This window comes from Diabrotica undecimpunctata, chromosome 5 (genome assembly GCF_040954645.1).
Source record: "Diabrotica undecimpunctata isolate CICGRU chromosome 5, icDiaUnde3, whole genome shotgun sequence".
Classification (NCBI taxonomy): Eukaryota; Metazoa; Arthropoda; class Insecta; order Coleoptera; family Chrysomelidae; genus Diabrotica; species Diabrotica undecimpunctata.
Window position 1 is genome coordinate 96,967,108 of NC_092807.1, and position 17,120 is coordinate 96,984,227.

General features: G+C 33.4%; 1 protein-coding gene across 1 annotated transcript in view; it reads right to left on the reverse strand.

The window, feature by feature from the left end:
- The window catches only part of LOC140442379 (probable chitinase 10), a 163,102-nt gene that overhangs the window by 114,113 nt on the left and 31,869 nt on the right, over positions 1–17,120 (reverse strand). The window contains exons 7-12 of the mRNA XM_072533453.1: positions 15,027–15,194; positions 14,747–14,973; positions 8,870–9,195; positions 8,096–8,255; positions 2,277–2,659; positions 701–921 (exon numbers count right to left, since the gene is read on the reverse strand). Of these exons, the coding sequence (XP_072389554.1) occupies positions 701–921; positions 2,277–2,659; positions 8,096–8,255; positions 8,870–9,195; positions 14,747–14,973; positions 15,027–15,194 (1,485 nt within the window). The remainder of the gene's footprint in view (positions 1–700; positions 922–2,276; positions 2,660–8,095; positions 8,256–8,869; positions 9,196–14,746; positions 14,974–15,026; positions 15,195–17,120) is intronic.

Here is a 17,120-nt window from a genome sequence, read left to right on the forward strand (position 1 = left end):
TTTTCCAAAAGCAATTTCACCCCTTACCCATCCTTAGGATGGGTAGGGGGTGAAATAGGGAAAGCTTGGAGTTTATCAAATACTAATTATGACAAACAAGTTTATGGCCATATTTAGGTGATTATGTTAATGATGGTAATTTGTAGCAGAAGTTTTACAAAAGAAATGAAGACCTATTTATAGAAACAACATAACTGTATTTTTAATATTTTACATACAATAGAAAAAATCTAATTTTTATGAAAGATTTGGCAATTTGAATATTATATATAATATCTATAAATAATATAATTTCCAAGTTTCCAAATTCTTTCCTAGAAATTATGTAGGTTTTTTCTATTTTATGTAAAACATTAAAACTACAGTTATTGTATGTTGTTCTTGTAAAGAGGTGTTCAAATGTTACTCTTATGAATATAATTCAATTGTATATCTCATGTTGACGTTTTATATGCAAAATTCATAGTTTTCGTTGTTAATAACTCATCAATGCCTTTTTATTCTACTGTATACGTATACATGATATAAAATATTTTACTCGTACTGCCGGCAAATGCATTTTATCCAAGCCGGTCCTGTGAAACAATGAGCAATCAACAGCTGGAGAAAACCGACAACTTTTCTCCATAAGAAAAACATTGCCGTATCTTACCCGTACTGCACTCTCAGTGTGACATTTTCTATAGTTGATAGCAAATACCTTATCGGCTTTTGCCGGTGAAAACCAGAATAGGTCCAACCCATCGAAATTGTACGTTTCTATTATTTTTGCGGCACTAGACAGAAATGCTTTTATTTTCTCGTCATCTTTAGAAAGATCCCTAAAAAGTGTTTCGTTAGTGGCTCCACTACCACCAACGTTGAGTAGTACTTTTAAATCTTTGTTCCTCGCTTTTAAGTCAGTCGTCATCTTGTACAAACCTAAAATCAGATGCAGTGAAATAAAGTAAAGTAAACATTTTAAAATACATATTTTAAAGTACAGTACATAATGGAAAAAACCCTATCTCAACGACACGGCGCAAAAATATCTACATAGAATCATTTAATTTGAATTTGGTTGCATAACTTTATATTTTTATTCATAAAATTTATGAGCTCTGTATTTAAAATTTGGTTTCAGAAACAATCTTGGAACCGGAGAAGCTCTCTTCAGTTTGCAGGTCATGGTTCAAATATTTAGGAATATCGAACAAACCATGACAAACTTATATGTGTCCTGCACATGATGCAATTGATGAGACTCCGTATTACAAACCTCCGTATTATCAAAATTAGTATTGGCATCAATGTTCAAACATAAGAATTGGACACAACAAGACGAAAGCAGTGGAAATACGACGTGGAGTGAGGCAAGGATGTGTTCTATCACCTGTACTTTTTAATATCTACTCCGAATTTATTTTCGAAGAAGCTTAAGTTGAAGATACAGGCATTAAAATTAACGGAATTAATGTCAACAATCTTAGATTTGCAGACGACACAGTACTTATTGCCACCAATGAAGAAGACCTGCAACGACTTATAAACAAGGTAACCGAAGCATGTGATGAATCTAATGCAAGTGAATAGAGGTGGACTATTCCAGAACATTCTAGTACACAATAACTTATATATGTAAGCAGGGCTTTTATGAGTTAAAGTTAGTTGATAAGATATTACCGAACTGTAAACTTAAAAATAAATATATCTACATAAATTAGAACCGCTCGTTTTATTTAAAAACCGTAAAATGATATAAGCTTTTCTGAAATCGATGAAAAATATTTGAGTTTCTTCTGATGTTTTTTCTCTGGTGACTTTCAGCTTGTATTTTCTTCGAGTAAAAGTTTGGTCCAAGACTATCCTTCCTCTCCTAAATCCAGATTGGTACTCTTTTATTATATCTTTTATTTTTCCGTTATTTTTTTTGTTTTATAAACTTGTACAGCAGCTTGTAATCTACTTTGATCAGAACCCTTTTTTTATAAAAATTTATGGCATTCGTACTTGTGTCCAAATCGCTTTGATAAAACAGTTTATTTCTTGCACTACGTGCTCACTTTTATATTTAAGCATTTATACAGTTACGTCATCCTCACCCATAATTTTGTTAGATTTCAAGCTAAGTAATAAAACCTCAATATGTTTGGCGTTTCTTCTATGTCTGTTCTTTATCTTAATAAAAAACAACCTTGATTTTAATTTAACAACTCAAGGTTACTATGTTCTGTTCTACAAAAATATTTATTTAAGTGAGATCGTAATTTCTCGACTCCAATAATATTAGAATTTACCTTGTTCCATAACATAAAGATCCAGCCACTCGTCTCCTACGCGTAGCTCTCCATTTTCCTTGAGGCCTATAAATTGGTAGACTAAATGGGTACACAATCTTGGCTCAAAATTTTCTGGGTAGACTTCTTGATAAGCCATCCAACTAGCGTAAGTACAAATTACTTTTAATCCATCTCTACCTATTTCGACTCCTGGTTCTGTTATTGTAATCGGCACGCTAGGTTTAGTTGGCCTGCTTATTAGTGGTTTTGTTGGTATATTAGACTCTGGTTTAGTACTACCACCGCTGGACGGTCTGTTAGGTTTTCCTGGTGTGGGCTTGTATAATGCCTTTAGTATACAGGATGGTGCAGTATTGCTGAATGCTCCATTTCGACAATACCTGTAAAGTAAAAAAAAATGAAAAAACCACAGGAAATAAAAAAGCAGTTTATATGGGTACTAGCTAAGAACGCTAACCTGTAATATAATTTAGTATCAAAAATGTAATCACTAATTTCTGAGAAATTATAACTGAGTTTTAACTACAGCACTGTTGCCAGGTTGTGATTACAGGGAAAGTCTAATTCTATGTTAATAATTAACAAACAGTCAAATAGCCATAGAATGTCTGATTTTAAAGTATCTCCTAAAACATGACAACGCTGACCAGTAAAAAAGCAGTAAATCAAAGCAGAAAGTTCAAAATAGGTATGTCAATAAATTTGGGCGCTTATCTGACACTCGGTAACGTATAGGTTACATTGTTAAGTAAATTTTAAAAATGTTTATGCACTAAAACAATATTTTTACCAAATTGATGTTTTTGTATGAATATAAAACAACATTACGTGAACCTTATTTAGCTTTTAATGATTAGTAACGTATTGTGTAGAAGTTATAGAAGAAGTATATTAATTTGCCATGTATGTAAACCGTGCCGGTTTACATACATGAAGCAAAAAACGTCGGAAAAAGAAAAATAGGCAGACCAAGAAAAAAATGGATACAGCAAGTAGTAGAGGCGGGAAAACTTAAACAAAAATCACTCGAGGAATTGAAAATAATGGCAGGAAACAGAAATGAATGGAAGAGGTGGGTAAATGGAAATTAAAATAGCTAGCCCAAATCCGACACCCTGTTAGGGTAAAAGGAAGGGGAGAAAGAAAGAAAGAAAGAAAGTAAACCGTGCCGGTCCTAGCTTGCGTAAAGGAGAGACTCTGAACTAAGTAGAAGTTCTTTAGTACTCTGCCAAAGACAGACTGGGCGGGGGAGTCCTTAACCACGACACGGCGCGTCATAATGGCCGATAGGGAAGTTCCTGTGTATATACAGCATAGGTACGAATAAGGCTTAGGTGAGTAGGATGGACCTGGGAAAATCCCAACGGTAAAACAAGAAACGAAATCGACTACATCATAAGTAACAAAAAACAAATAATTAAAGATGTAATAGTACTTAACAAGTTTACCACAAGCAGTGACCACAGAATGACACAAGCGAAGTAAAATTAATATAAAAAGAGAAAGGAACATAATTATTAAAAATAAATCTCATGGTATCTGGACACAATCATTAGATATCAACCAATATCAGGCACATATCAATAATAAGCTACTACTACATAAAACTTCCGAAAACAATCTTAACGACTGGAAGAATTGCATCATAAATGTCTTACAAGAAAGTCACCAATTGCAATGTCCTAAAAGATAATCAGATAGTAAAATAAGTCCATATACTGAAACGTTGCTGGATCAAAGAAGACAAATGAGAAGCGATAAGAATGCAGACAGTCACACTCTAAGAGAAATGAATAAAATTGCGAAAATGCGAAATTCATAAATTAGAAACAAGCAAAACCAAATAATATCACGTAGAGACGAGTTAATACAGGCCGTCGAAGAGTTTAACGAGAAAAGAATTATATGGAAGTAGACAAGAAGATCAAACAGAAATACAAACAGCAATTTTAAAGAGAATTATGCCAGAACCAATGTCAGAGATAAAGGTAGATAAGATTCGACAAGCATTAAGAAAAATGAAAAATAACAAAGCCCCAGGGAGGATGAAATTGTAATAGAAACTATTGTAAATGAAGGAGATATGCTATTAAATAAGTTAAGAAAACTGTTTAATGTATGTTTGCAGCAAAGAGAGGTGCACAAATACTGGAACAATGCTATAACCCCCCTTCTGCATAAAAAAGCATATAGAACGGACCTATAAAATTATAGATCTATTAGCCTGTTGAACCACATAACATACAAGCTCTTTACTAGGTTAGTGACATCAAAAAAGGAGAAAAAGTTAGATTTATACCAACCGAGAGAGCAGGTAGGATTCCGTTCAAATTATGGTAGAAATGATCACCTCCATACAGTAAAGACACTCATTGAAAAATATATAGAATACAACGAACTTCTTATTTTCACTTTCATAAATTTTCATTGTAGCATAAAAATTTCCTTATAACTATCGAATATTTATTGTATAAAATTTATTTGATACGCCCCTGGCTAGTATGTATTTAAATTCCTTTAAGTTTGTTTACCCAAGTGTTTTGCGAGACCATAATAAAAATATATAACTGCGAAGATAACATTTGCGTTTTAATTAAATAAATTCCTACAATTTTGAAAGCCCAGCACTTTTAAGGTCCGTAGTCGAATAAAAAGCGTCATTACAAAGAGACTGGCTGGCAGCGAAAACTGGACGGGGGGTTGAGAAAGGTCGAATAATGAAAAACGAAGAAAAACAGTTAGCGTTGAGATTTAGATTCGGAAGAAATAGCTTAGGGCGTGTAGTTCTTCAAAGCCGACAATTTTTTTGTGGAGAGGTGAATTTGAGCTCAATATGCCATTTGGCAGTATTTGTTGAGTTAATCAATGATATGTTGTCCTATGTCCTATGTGAGAAATTTGTAAAACGGCGTTTCCAAGAATTTGAGAGGTCCACCTGGTTTTGAAAAAAAATTGAGCGGCAAAGTTTTGAAGAGTGCAGTTTGTTGTTATCCAGAATAAACCGAAGCCCGAATCAGTGTCCTACCTCCACAAGAATTGTCCATTTTGTGTTCCATGGTCGTCCCAGACCATTTGCAGTTTGTGTGGGATAGTGTTTTTGATTCAATTCCAATCCCAAAAACTTTCTTAAAGGAAATACTAACCAGAGTGATATAAGGTACTTTTTTAAAATTTTTTTAGTAAAATAGTAAAGTTAAACATTTTTTCATTAATAAAAAGATTTCCTTTTATGACAAACTAAAAAAGTTTTATGGATTAGCCAATTGTCATATTGATCTTCTTTTAAATAAAGTTAACTTTAATATTTAATTAATATTTCAAAAAGGTTTAATATTTCATTTTGACATAATATGATGGTCAGTATTATCCTTTTTTGTTATTTGGTACATAACTATAATTTTGAAATCTGTTTTGTTTAAGCTCAATAAAAGTAATGTGGATTTATATGATGGATAATTATGATATTTTGATTTTTAAAAATTGTTTAAATTGCTACAAATAGCGTCACTGTAGGGTTTGTTGATAAATTTTCTTAATATTATTTGTAATGACTGTTGATGTGATGTAATAAGAAATATGTAATGTTTCTTTTTAAACCAGGAGTTTAAAATTGTTTCTTTTAAAAATATTTTCACTCTTTAAAGTATTTTTTTTAGGAAAGAAAATCCTTTCCTTCTATCCAGCAAGAGGATTCTTTTAACCGGCGTCCAATTCAAACAGTTTAGGAACCTTCTTGTGTTGTTTGTCCAGGAAATTTTTGTAAGTATTTTTTTTTTGATTTTTTCCTTTGTAGTTACCCCTTTCCAGTCCCTCAAATAAAGATACTTACCTACGACACCAGCTCTCCAACAAAAACAAGAGTGGCCGTTCACAAACGGTTCGGTTTGTTTGCTTACCCTTTCTTCAGCCCACTAATTACTCAGTCCCCACTTTCAACTCTTTATAAGTGATACCCAATGTGGTAGGCAAATTAAATCGTAACATCATAAAGCGTTGGACCCGATCGAAATAGACAGCTTTAGAGAAGCAATTAATGACAGCAAGATCGACCATAGATATAGTGTACTTATTTACAATATTTATAAAAATGCCACTATGACTGTTAGGATACACGTTAAAACCCGACCAATAAAAACGTGAGACAAGGCAAGGAGATACATATCGCCGAAATTATTTACAACGGTTTTTAGATTACGCCTTTAAGATGGTCAGTTGGGACCACAAAAGAGTAACAATAGACGGCGAAAAGCTTGACCATCTCCGTTTCGCAGATGGCTTTGTCGTTATTACAGATAATTTAGGAGAAGCCACAGATATGTTAAATGAATTGGACTTTGCATGTTCGAAGGTGGGCCTCAGAATGAAGTTGACCAAAACTAAGTTTATGACAAATATGGTCCCCAATAACTATTTAAGGCAAAGTGGTAGAACTGGTGGAGAAATATACGTATTTGGGTCATGAAATAAGAATCAGCAGAGATAACCAAACATGCGAAATCTAAAGACGAATTAGTTTAGCGTTGCAGTCTTTGGAAAACTGCGAGACACACTTAGGGCCAACATACCAATAGGTCTCAAAAGAAAAGTATTTGACCAATGCGTATTACCGGTCATGACCTATGGGCCGGAAACTGTGACTCTAACCAAGACTACGGCTTCGAAATTGAGAGTGGCACAGAGACGAATGGGACGATCTATGCTGGGAGTGACTTTGCGGGAACTATACCACTTTAATCTATATTTAAAATCTATTTGCACCACACAGTCCTCGAATATAAGAAAACAAGTTCTCTAGCACTCTTCTCTCTCTATTCTCTCTATTCAACCTCGAAGTTAAAATATAGTTAACAGTGTATTTTGAAATGGAATAAGTCCATTATGTTTATCAACCTGCATTGAATTGACCATTTTTGACATTTCATCCAGTAGACGTGCTTATCTAAATCTGTACCATATATATGCATTTCGTGTTCCAGTAACTATCTTTTGGCATAAGTCCATTTTCTCCAGCATAACTAATAGCTTTTGCTACAGAATTTGACAATAGTTGAACTGGAGATCACACTCTTTGCCTCATTTTAAACAGAGATGATGTAGTGTCAATTTATGCGCAATTGTCAATTCCGAAGTCTATATATTTAGTAGCGTTTCAAAGTAATCATTGTTGATTATTTTATTTTCAATAACAAAACCATGATCAATTAAATGATTTTGGGTAAGTTAAATCAAATGTAGAGGATCTGCAAAAACAAAAATATTTAAAGACTTATCACAGGGGTGATTAATAAAACAATTTTTGTTATATCCAACTCCCAGCTCAGACCAAAGGGCAGTATTTTCAATACCCATGTCACTGGTGATCTTATATGTGAGAATATTACAATTTTTACAATTAGCCATGGCACAACTCGGCATGTTTGTCGATAATAAATAAAATTGAATTAAACAGACTAAACACTAGAAAAAGAGATCGAAATGAGAGGCTTTGTAAAAATAATTCAGCTACCGCTGATGCACCAATACATCTATCGGGAGAGGGAATTTTATATCTCGGACACCGTAGTACCCTGTATTGTTGCTTCGCAGGTGACGTCATGTGCATCAGAGTACACATTTCTATTTCTTGAGTAGCAAACCGGTATTTGTGTATCGTGGGTACATTATAATTTGTAAAAATTCTGCAATACAAGTAGCGCTATCTCTGACTCTTACAAAAAAAAATTCTACGCCACTGGAAGACGAAATAATAACTCATAATGGTCATTACCATTTTCTGTAATTAAGTTTCTATATATTTGATACTTAACTATACCTACTTTGTACTGGTGGGTGTTCCTCGGTCTGATACAAAGCCGTTTGGACATGTAAAAGTTACGCTGCCACCATCAGCCACATCTTCGCATTGTATGTGTTGATTTTTTGCGTTTTTACAGATGATTTGCGATCCACTGGGTAATGACATTTTCGGGCATAGTACTAAAAGTAATTTAAAGTGGTAATGATTATTAATTTGTTTATATTTCAAGTAAAATAAATGTGATTATCAAGACAGGAAATATGTTGTCCAAAGTAAAAAATTAATCCTTTATTTGTAAGCACATATAAAAATTCATGTAACGTGGGGTTCAAAATACTGAAAAACAAAAACTAAAAAAAAAGTTTGTTTACGCTACGAAAATTTACCATTTTTGTTTTTCTAGGGCATTAGATGAGTATTGGCATGAAACAGAGAATATATACTAGAGACTGATACCTACGAATATAGCCAATGCGCACTAAACTGTACTACTTCTACAGAAAAACAATTTTAAAGATCAGTAATAAGCTGTATGCATCAAGCTGTTCCATTTTGGAACAGAAAATTGTGTCGTTAATACAACAGCATGTTGCCTATATAAGTTCGTCAAAATGAAAATCCTGCTCAACAATTTTATAATAATTTCATAAAATTTTTAAAGCGTTGGTAGATAAGTGAGAGTGTGTTACAGTGGCCACCGGAGCACAGTGGAAGGTTTGTCATAATTACAAACAGATAAATTACAAAATGAATTTTAAAAATATTTAAAATATTTTTAAATTAATAAACTTACTAAGACAAGTAGGCGGGTTGTAGGAATTCGCACAATCGTAATGTGGAGATATTGACGATAATATATATCCCCTATTGCAGGAAAACGTTAAAATAGTGTTGGACAATACAATATCACCAGGTTTTTTTCCTACGCCATCTTCGATAGACCATTTTCCATTTCTTGGATGTGGTGGAAGTAAACAGTCTTCTAAATAATTAATAGTCATTTCCCTATTAATAAATGTGTAGTAGAATGATACGCTAGTATATAGGGCGTTTGTTTGGTAGTTACATTTGGAAGTATATAGATTTGGAGCTATGCTTACCAATCCTTGAATATAGTATCTGTAAAATAAATACAAATTACTGCAGTCCTTAAACACTAGAATTACATATATATTAAAAAATTTAACACGGTTGATCTGAACTGAAATGCTAAATCTATTAATCCCTGATCAGACCAGCGCTCTCCTAAGGCACAGACACGGACGAATTTTAACTGGAAATATTTAAAAGATATACATTTTGACATATGCACCATTTGGTTTGGTATTTGCAAGAGACAATACAATATTTCGAATTGTACTAAATATTTTAAAACCGTATTTTTAGCTGACAGCTAAGAGTAGAAACGTGATTAAATTTATTTATGATCAATTCCTACTATCTACTAACCAATAACGCAAACTGTCAAATTGTTTATAACACTATTAAATACAGGCTAACTGAGAGATCGTTCTTTGTATTGTCCAGTTGTTATATTAACTAAGTTATTAAAACCTAAACCATCGTGGGGAGTACGAGCCACCAAAGAAGAATATCTCCACAGTTTCTCCAACTTATCGTAAAAGGCGGCTGAATGGAGCAGCATTTCTGCTGTCCTAAACCCTATTTCCTATTCCCCAACACCTAATCGAACATGGGCGGTATAACCATAACACTATTGGTCACGAGGAAATGTCTACCTACTATAACCGGAGTGAACCAAGGTTGGTTCAGAAGCTAAAACCAGCAGGCCTGCCACTGAACTCGTGTACAATAGGCCGATAACCGTAAACTCAGCCAGCACGAATGCTATGAATAACGTACAAACAGGACAGGCTAACGATCAAAGCTACGCAATAAGGACTTAATGATGGAATTGCAATTGGTAACCTGGATTGTCCAAACCATGTATTGCTAAGAACTGCAGAAATACGAAGTAAACATAGCTGCTCTTCAAGAAATCAGATATAAAGGGCATAGATGCATAATTAAAAAAGACCAGAGTTTATACTACTGTGAAACAGAAATATAAGGAGACTTTGGAGTGGGTTTTATGGTAAACCATAAATGCCGTAGGTTGGTATTTAGTTTCACTACAGTTAATGAAAGAATATGTAAAATACGCCTAAGGTGTAAATTTTATAATATTACAATTATAATTATCCATGGCCTAACAGATAAAGTAGATTAACTAGTAATCGATCAATTCTACTATCAACTAAAAGTAGAGTGTGAAAACGTTCAAAAGGGTTATGAATTCATAGTTCTGGGTGATACGAACGATAATTTGTGACAAAAGCCAATCTATACAGAATCCTTTAGTCACCCCAGTTTACACGATAGTAACACAGTGGCAGAGTTGGCAATCGCAAATAAATGGAGTAGTTAGTACGTGTTTCCTCCTTTAATATTCGTAAAGGTATATTATACCTGGTACTAATAAATTTAATCAAATAAATCTAAGCGACGGAAAACCTCCGTAACAGACTTAAGATCCTATAGAGGCGCAAATTGCGATTCGGAGCATTTCTTAGTTCTGAGTCATATCGAAGATAAGACAAAGTAGAAAAAAAAGGGGCCAAACAAAGAAAATGGAACACATATACGTTTAAAAATCATAAAAAAAAGAATTAGTATCAGCTGAAAATAAAGCCAATATTAAAAAAAAAGTATAAGAAAATAACATCGAAGACGAATGAAATATCATCCAAAGGACAATTGCCATTACATCAAGGAAATATTAGGCGAAACCTCAAACAACAAAATCGAGGAATGGTTTAACCAAGATTGCCAATAAGTAATAAATAGCAAAATACAGCTAGGCAGAAATGTCTGCAAAGAAATTCCTGATTAAATAAAAGGGCATATGAAGAACTAAGAAGGGATGCGCAAGGAGAATTTGTAGAAGGAAAAAGAGAAATGTTGAATAGAAAAATACAACAAATTACAGACTATAATAAGAGAAGAAAGGCTAGGAAATTTTACAAGAAAATCAAGCAATATACTCAAGAGTGTGCAAAAACAAAAACGGGAAATTTTCAGCGAAAAGGGGGAACTAATTAAAAGGTGAAAGGAGCATTTTAAGAGCTGTTTAATCCAGAAAAAGAACAAAATCAAGAAGAAAAATAATTCATTACACAGCAGAAAAACTAGTTAAGAATGGTAGACATGTACTATGAAAGCATATCCATAAACTAATCTGGCGCATATGGACACTAGAAGTCATTCCAGAGGATTGTAAAGTAGAAAAAATACTTGCTATGTACAAGGGAGGATACAAATGACTCTGAGAATATTATTAGGTCGCTTATATATTGTCGCTTACAAGATATTATCAGGAATTATATACAGCTGTCTTGAATTGTTTTTGGAAAACATTATTTATGAATTACAATGTGGTTTTAGACCAAAAAGTCAACTATAGACCAAATACATAATGTTAAGCGATATACATGAAAAATGTGTTAAATATAACATACCAATTTACAACTTGTATACTGATTTTAAATAGGCTTTTGATGGAGTAAATAAACAAAAAATGTTGAATCTAGTATCCATGTTAGAAATAACGAAAAAATTAGTTTAACTTATACAAATGACTGGAGAATTCCAAGGCCATAGTGAGAATAGATGGAGCTGTGATGGAGGTATTTTATATTCAAAATGGAGTTAGGTAAGGTAATGCCTTATCAACACCACTTTTTATTCTAACTTTGCAAGTCATTATTAGACGACTAGATATGAACGGCTACACTCAAATATTTGCATATGCGGATATTGTTGCCATATTAAGCATCAATAGAGGGGTATTACGCGGAAAAGATATAGATTTGAAACGGATAGATGTTGCATTTGGTCTAAATATAAATAAAAGAAAAACAAAATATGTGTAGTGTACAAAGCCAAATCGACATGAGAATCTTAAGGTAGACAATCATACCTATAAATATTCCTCCACCTCTCTCTACCTAGGCTCAGGTAATAGGTGCTTTTATGTATACAAAGTCTTATGAAAAGTAAGTTACTGAATTGCAAGTCTAAGCGTAGAATCTACAAAACAGTAATGAGACCAGTGGTCACATATGAATGTGAAACGTGGATTCCTTCGACCACTGATAAAAACCAATTAAGAATATTTAAGCGCAAAATATTAAGAAAGGTATTTAAACCAACTTATTGTAGCGATTTGTAATATGTAACTATATTGTTAGCTCAAAGATGCATGAATATGAATGTTGATGTGCATGTTTGTTACGTTGATTTTGAAGAAGCATTTGACAAGGTGAGACATGAAAAATTAGTCCAAATTCTAAAGACAAAAAACATAGACCATAGGGACTTACGAATTATAACAAACCTCTACTGGAATCAAAGAGCACCAATCGTAATAGATAACGAACCCAGTCCAGAAATAGAAATCAGGAGAGGATTTAGGCAGGGATGTATTATGTCCCCATTACTATTTAATGTATATAATGAAGCCATTTTTAAAGAAGCATTACTATCTCAAAGTAAAGAAATAATAATTAACGGAAGATCTAATAACAAAATAAGATATACAGATTACACCGTAATTATGGCAAGCTCTGCTGAACAACTCCAATTACTGCTAAACAAAACAAACAGTTTCTGTAAAAAATATGGACTAAAAATGAATATAAAAAAGACCAAATACATGATAATAACAAAGAAAACAAATAATATACCAACAAACATACATTTGGGAAATGTATCGATAGAAAGGGTTGATAAATACAAATACCTAGGAACCTGGATTTCAGACAATAATGATCAAACAACTGAAATAAGAGCAAGGATAGAAATAGCAAGAAATGCGTTTGTAAAAATGAAAACAATTCTCTGCAACAAAGACCTTAGATTAGAACTGAGAGTAAGAGCACTGAGATGGTACGTGTTTTCGATACTGCAATATGGACTTGAAAGCTGGACATTAAAGCAAGAACACATAAATAAGTTACAGTCCTTTAAAATGTGGTGTCACAGGAGGATGCTTAGAATAGCATGGACACAGAAGAAAACTAACACGGAAGTATTGCGAGAAATGGGCAAAGAATGCGAAATAATAAACACAATAAAAATAAGAAAGTTACAATATCTGGGACACGTAATGAGGGAGAAAGATAAGAGGAGGAAGGAGTATAGGAAGAAGGAGAGTGTCATGGTTGAAGAATTTAAGGGACTGGTTTAATAGTTCCATAAAACTCTTCAAAGATAGTGATGATGATATCCAACCTCCGATCGGGAGACGGCACTTAAAGAAGAAGATTGTACCGATTCGTGGAAACATAGATGTAGGTGTCCTCCGGAGGCGTGTCAGCCGGGAGCTGACAGCCGTGTCGGACGCATCAAGGAATTTAAATATTGGTCAAAATACTTGGGAATTCCAAGTTTGGCCAAATCCAAATTTCTAATTGACTCGATGCAGGGAAATTCCACTTTTGCTACGTAAAACAAAGGATTTGTTTTACATAAAAGCAGGTAGATTTTCTCTCATCGGTCAGTCGAGCTTGCCTCTTCTACTGTAGACCTAGTCGGTGCTATTATTGTTCCAACTAAGTTATTGTTTTATTTCTGATTTCCTGTATACCTTTTTATTTTAGCATTATTGTATATCCAGACCTTGTCAGGTTAGAATATTACATATTTGTTCATGTACTGATTGTTTGCTATTTTATTTGATTATTTTTGATTGTTTATTTTCTTGTATTTGTATCTAAGCTGTTCTTCCGTAAGTTAAGAACACTTAGGAATATTTATCTTGCCTTTTCTATTTTATATATTTGATTTTGTACTTTGTATCTAAGTAGTTCTTTTCGGTAAAGAGCTCTTAGAAGTATTTCTCTGATATCTGACTTGTTATTTTATTGTGTGTCTAAGTCGTTCTTTTCCGGTAAGTCAAAAGAACCCTTAGAAATATTTTCATATCGCATTATTATTTCTGATATTTTATCTAAGATATTTTCTTCCGTAAGTTAAAAAAATACTTATATATTTGTCTATTTCATTTTTCCATTTTTTGCTAAACTGTTTCTTCAGTAAGTCAAGAAACACTTAGCAATATTTTCACATCTTTTCTATATTTGATTTTTCTTATTTTCTATTATAAGTCGTTTCTTCCGTAAGTCAAGAAACACTTATAAATATTTGTGCATTTATTTTACTATATTTGATTCTCTTGTTTATTTTCTGTTCTAAGTTGTTTCTTCCGTAAGTCAAGAAACATAACGTTAAACTTGTGAAGCCACAAAGAATAAACTGGCTTGGCCACTTAAAAAGAATGCCAGATAAATCGAGCTGTATAAGTAATCCAGAAATGAAAACCTCAAGCAAATAATACAAGAGAACGGCCCCGCAAAAGGTGGATAGACGACGTAGAGAAAGATCTTAAAACTATGAACATCAGGCAATAGCAAAGAAAAGTATTCTAGAAAGCAAAATAGAAGAACGTTGTTTACAGGCTAAGACTCATAAACTGTTATAGCGCCATTAGATGAAGAAGAAAATTGAAACCTAAGAAGCTATAGAATGCCACAGAAAATTCCTATATCCCGATATTAGGCTATATAATTAATAAAAATCGTTGTATTTTAGTATTGTAAATTATTTTTACCTGCTGTCTTCCCGATTTTTAAAGACCAGACCACTACCACTATCCCCTTGGCAAACAGCAATTTGCTGATCCACTCTTCCAGCGCAAATTTTGTCCAAAAAGTTATACTGTTCCTCCCAGCTTTCGGGTAGCTCCCTAGCGCATGTAGCGCCTTCTTTGTATGGTATCTTAATTACCCTGAGACGTTCCGAGGGCTTTTCTTCTTCGGTAAGGCCCCAACCGGCTACCTAAAAGATCGACAATTATTTAGATTTAGATACGATAATTTAATATCACTTACCTCTCCCACTTGATAATTTTTTAAATATATGTTATTAACATTATCAAAACACGCTGGCTGAATTACTGGTTCTAGTTTGAATAGTTCTTGTGTAATAAGTAATGCCAAGTCAGCAACGTATCGCTGACTGACTCCTCTATATCCTGGATGAACTACTACCTGTGCTATCTAAAACACATAAAAATAAATATTAAAAGTAAGTGATGGATTCGACCGTTACTCGACGGAAGTTCATTTTATCTAAAAATAAAACAATGACAACTTTTGTTTTCTACAGTTCCAGGCATTTTACAATAATTCACTCCATAGTCATATTGAATTTAAAATAGAAATAGAACAAAAGCAATGTATAAGCTTTCTAGATTTAAAACTTATGAAACCTAAAAACAAATATACACAATTCATAATCTTATCCTACACAACATATCCTAACACATCCTACATGACATTACTATAATAATGGGGAACTTCAATGCCAAAGTAGGAAAAGGTAGACAAGGAAACATTGTAGGGAATTTTGGACTTGGACAACGTAATGACAGAGGAGACCGTTTTGTAGAATTCTGCGTAGAGAACAATTTTTTGTGACAAATACATTCTTCAAACTACCCAAGCGCCGTTTATATACTTGGAAGTCACCAGCAGATACTAAAGAAAAGATCATAAGAAATCAGATCGATTATATAACAATTAACGAGAGGTACCGAAATTCAATCAAAATAACTAAAACACTACCTGGAGCCGATGTCCCTTCAGATCATAACTTATTAATCAGTGACATAAAACTCAAACTTAAAATAGTAAAACGCCAACAACCGACTAACCGTATAAACACTAACTGTATTCAAAATAATAGTCATTAAATTACACAAGAGATAAAAAAGAAGTTAAAAAAATCGAAAGAAACCTGGAATCATATCAAAAGCATTATGCAAGAAACAACTAAAAAGTATAAAACTATTAATATTCGCAAACAACAATGGATGACTGATGAAATATTGGGACTAATGGAAAACAGGCGAAAAAAGAAAAATATAAACACTGAAGAATACAATAAAATTCATAAAGAAATCAGAAGGAAAATCCGGGATGCAAAGGAAAAATGGTACAGCAACAAATGTCTTGAAATAGAAGAACTGCAGAAAAAGAATGACACGTTTAATATGTACAAAAAGGTAAAAGAAATAACTGGAACATATAGATGAACTGCAAGTACTTTACTTGATAAACAAGGAAATATTATAGTCAATGAACAAGACAGATTAGAGAGGTGAAAAGAATATATTAAGGAGCTGTTTGATGACGATAGAACAGAAATTCAAATCAAAAACATATCGACTGGTCCAAACATAAAACTCGATGAAATGGAAAGAGCTATAAAGCTATCAAAGAATAGGAAAGCAACCGGTCCAGATAAAATTCCAAGCGAAATAATCAAACTGCTCGACGATAAAGGCAAACATTCTCTTCTAAGCCTCTTATAATAAAATATACGAAACAGGGCATATACCAACAGGCTGGCTACAGTCAACATTTGCAATGATATCAAAAAAAATAAATGCCAAACAGTGTGGCGATCATCGCACTATCAGTCTGATGAGTCATGTACTGAAAATTTTCCTAAGAATACTGCACTCGAGAATTTACAACAAAATAGAAGTACAACTAAGTGAAACACAATTTGGTTTCAGAAACAACCTCGGAACCAGAGAAGCACTCTTCAGTTTGAAGGTCATGGTTCAAAGATGTAGGGATATAGAACAACCAGTATATATGTGTTTTATCGACTTCGAAAAGGCCTTTGACCGAGTAAACCATGACAAACTTATAGGTGTCTTGCAACAGGTGGGAATTAATGACCGAGACCTCCGTATTATCAAAAAATTGTATTGGCATCAATGTGCTAACATACGAGCTGGACACAACACGACGGAAGCAGTGGAAATACGACGTGGAGTGAGACAAGGATGTATTCTATCGCCTCTACTTTTTAATATCTACTCCGAACTTATTTTCAAAGAAGTCTTAGTTAAAGATACAGGCATTAAAATTAACGGAATTAATGCCAACAATCTCAGATATGCAGACGACACG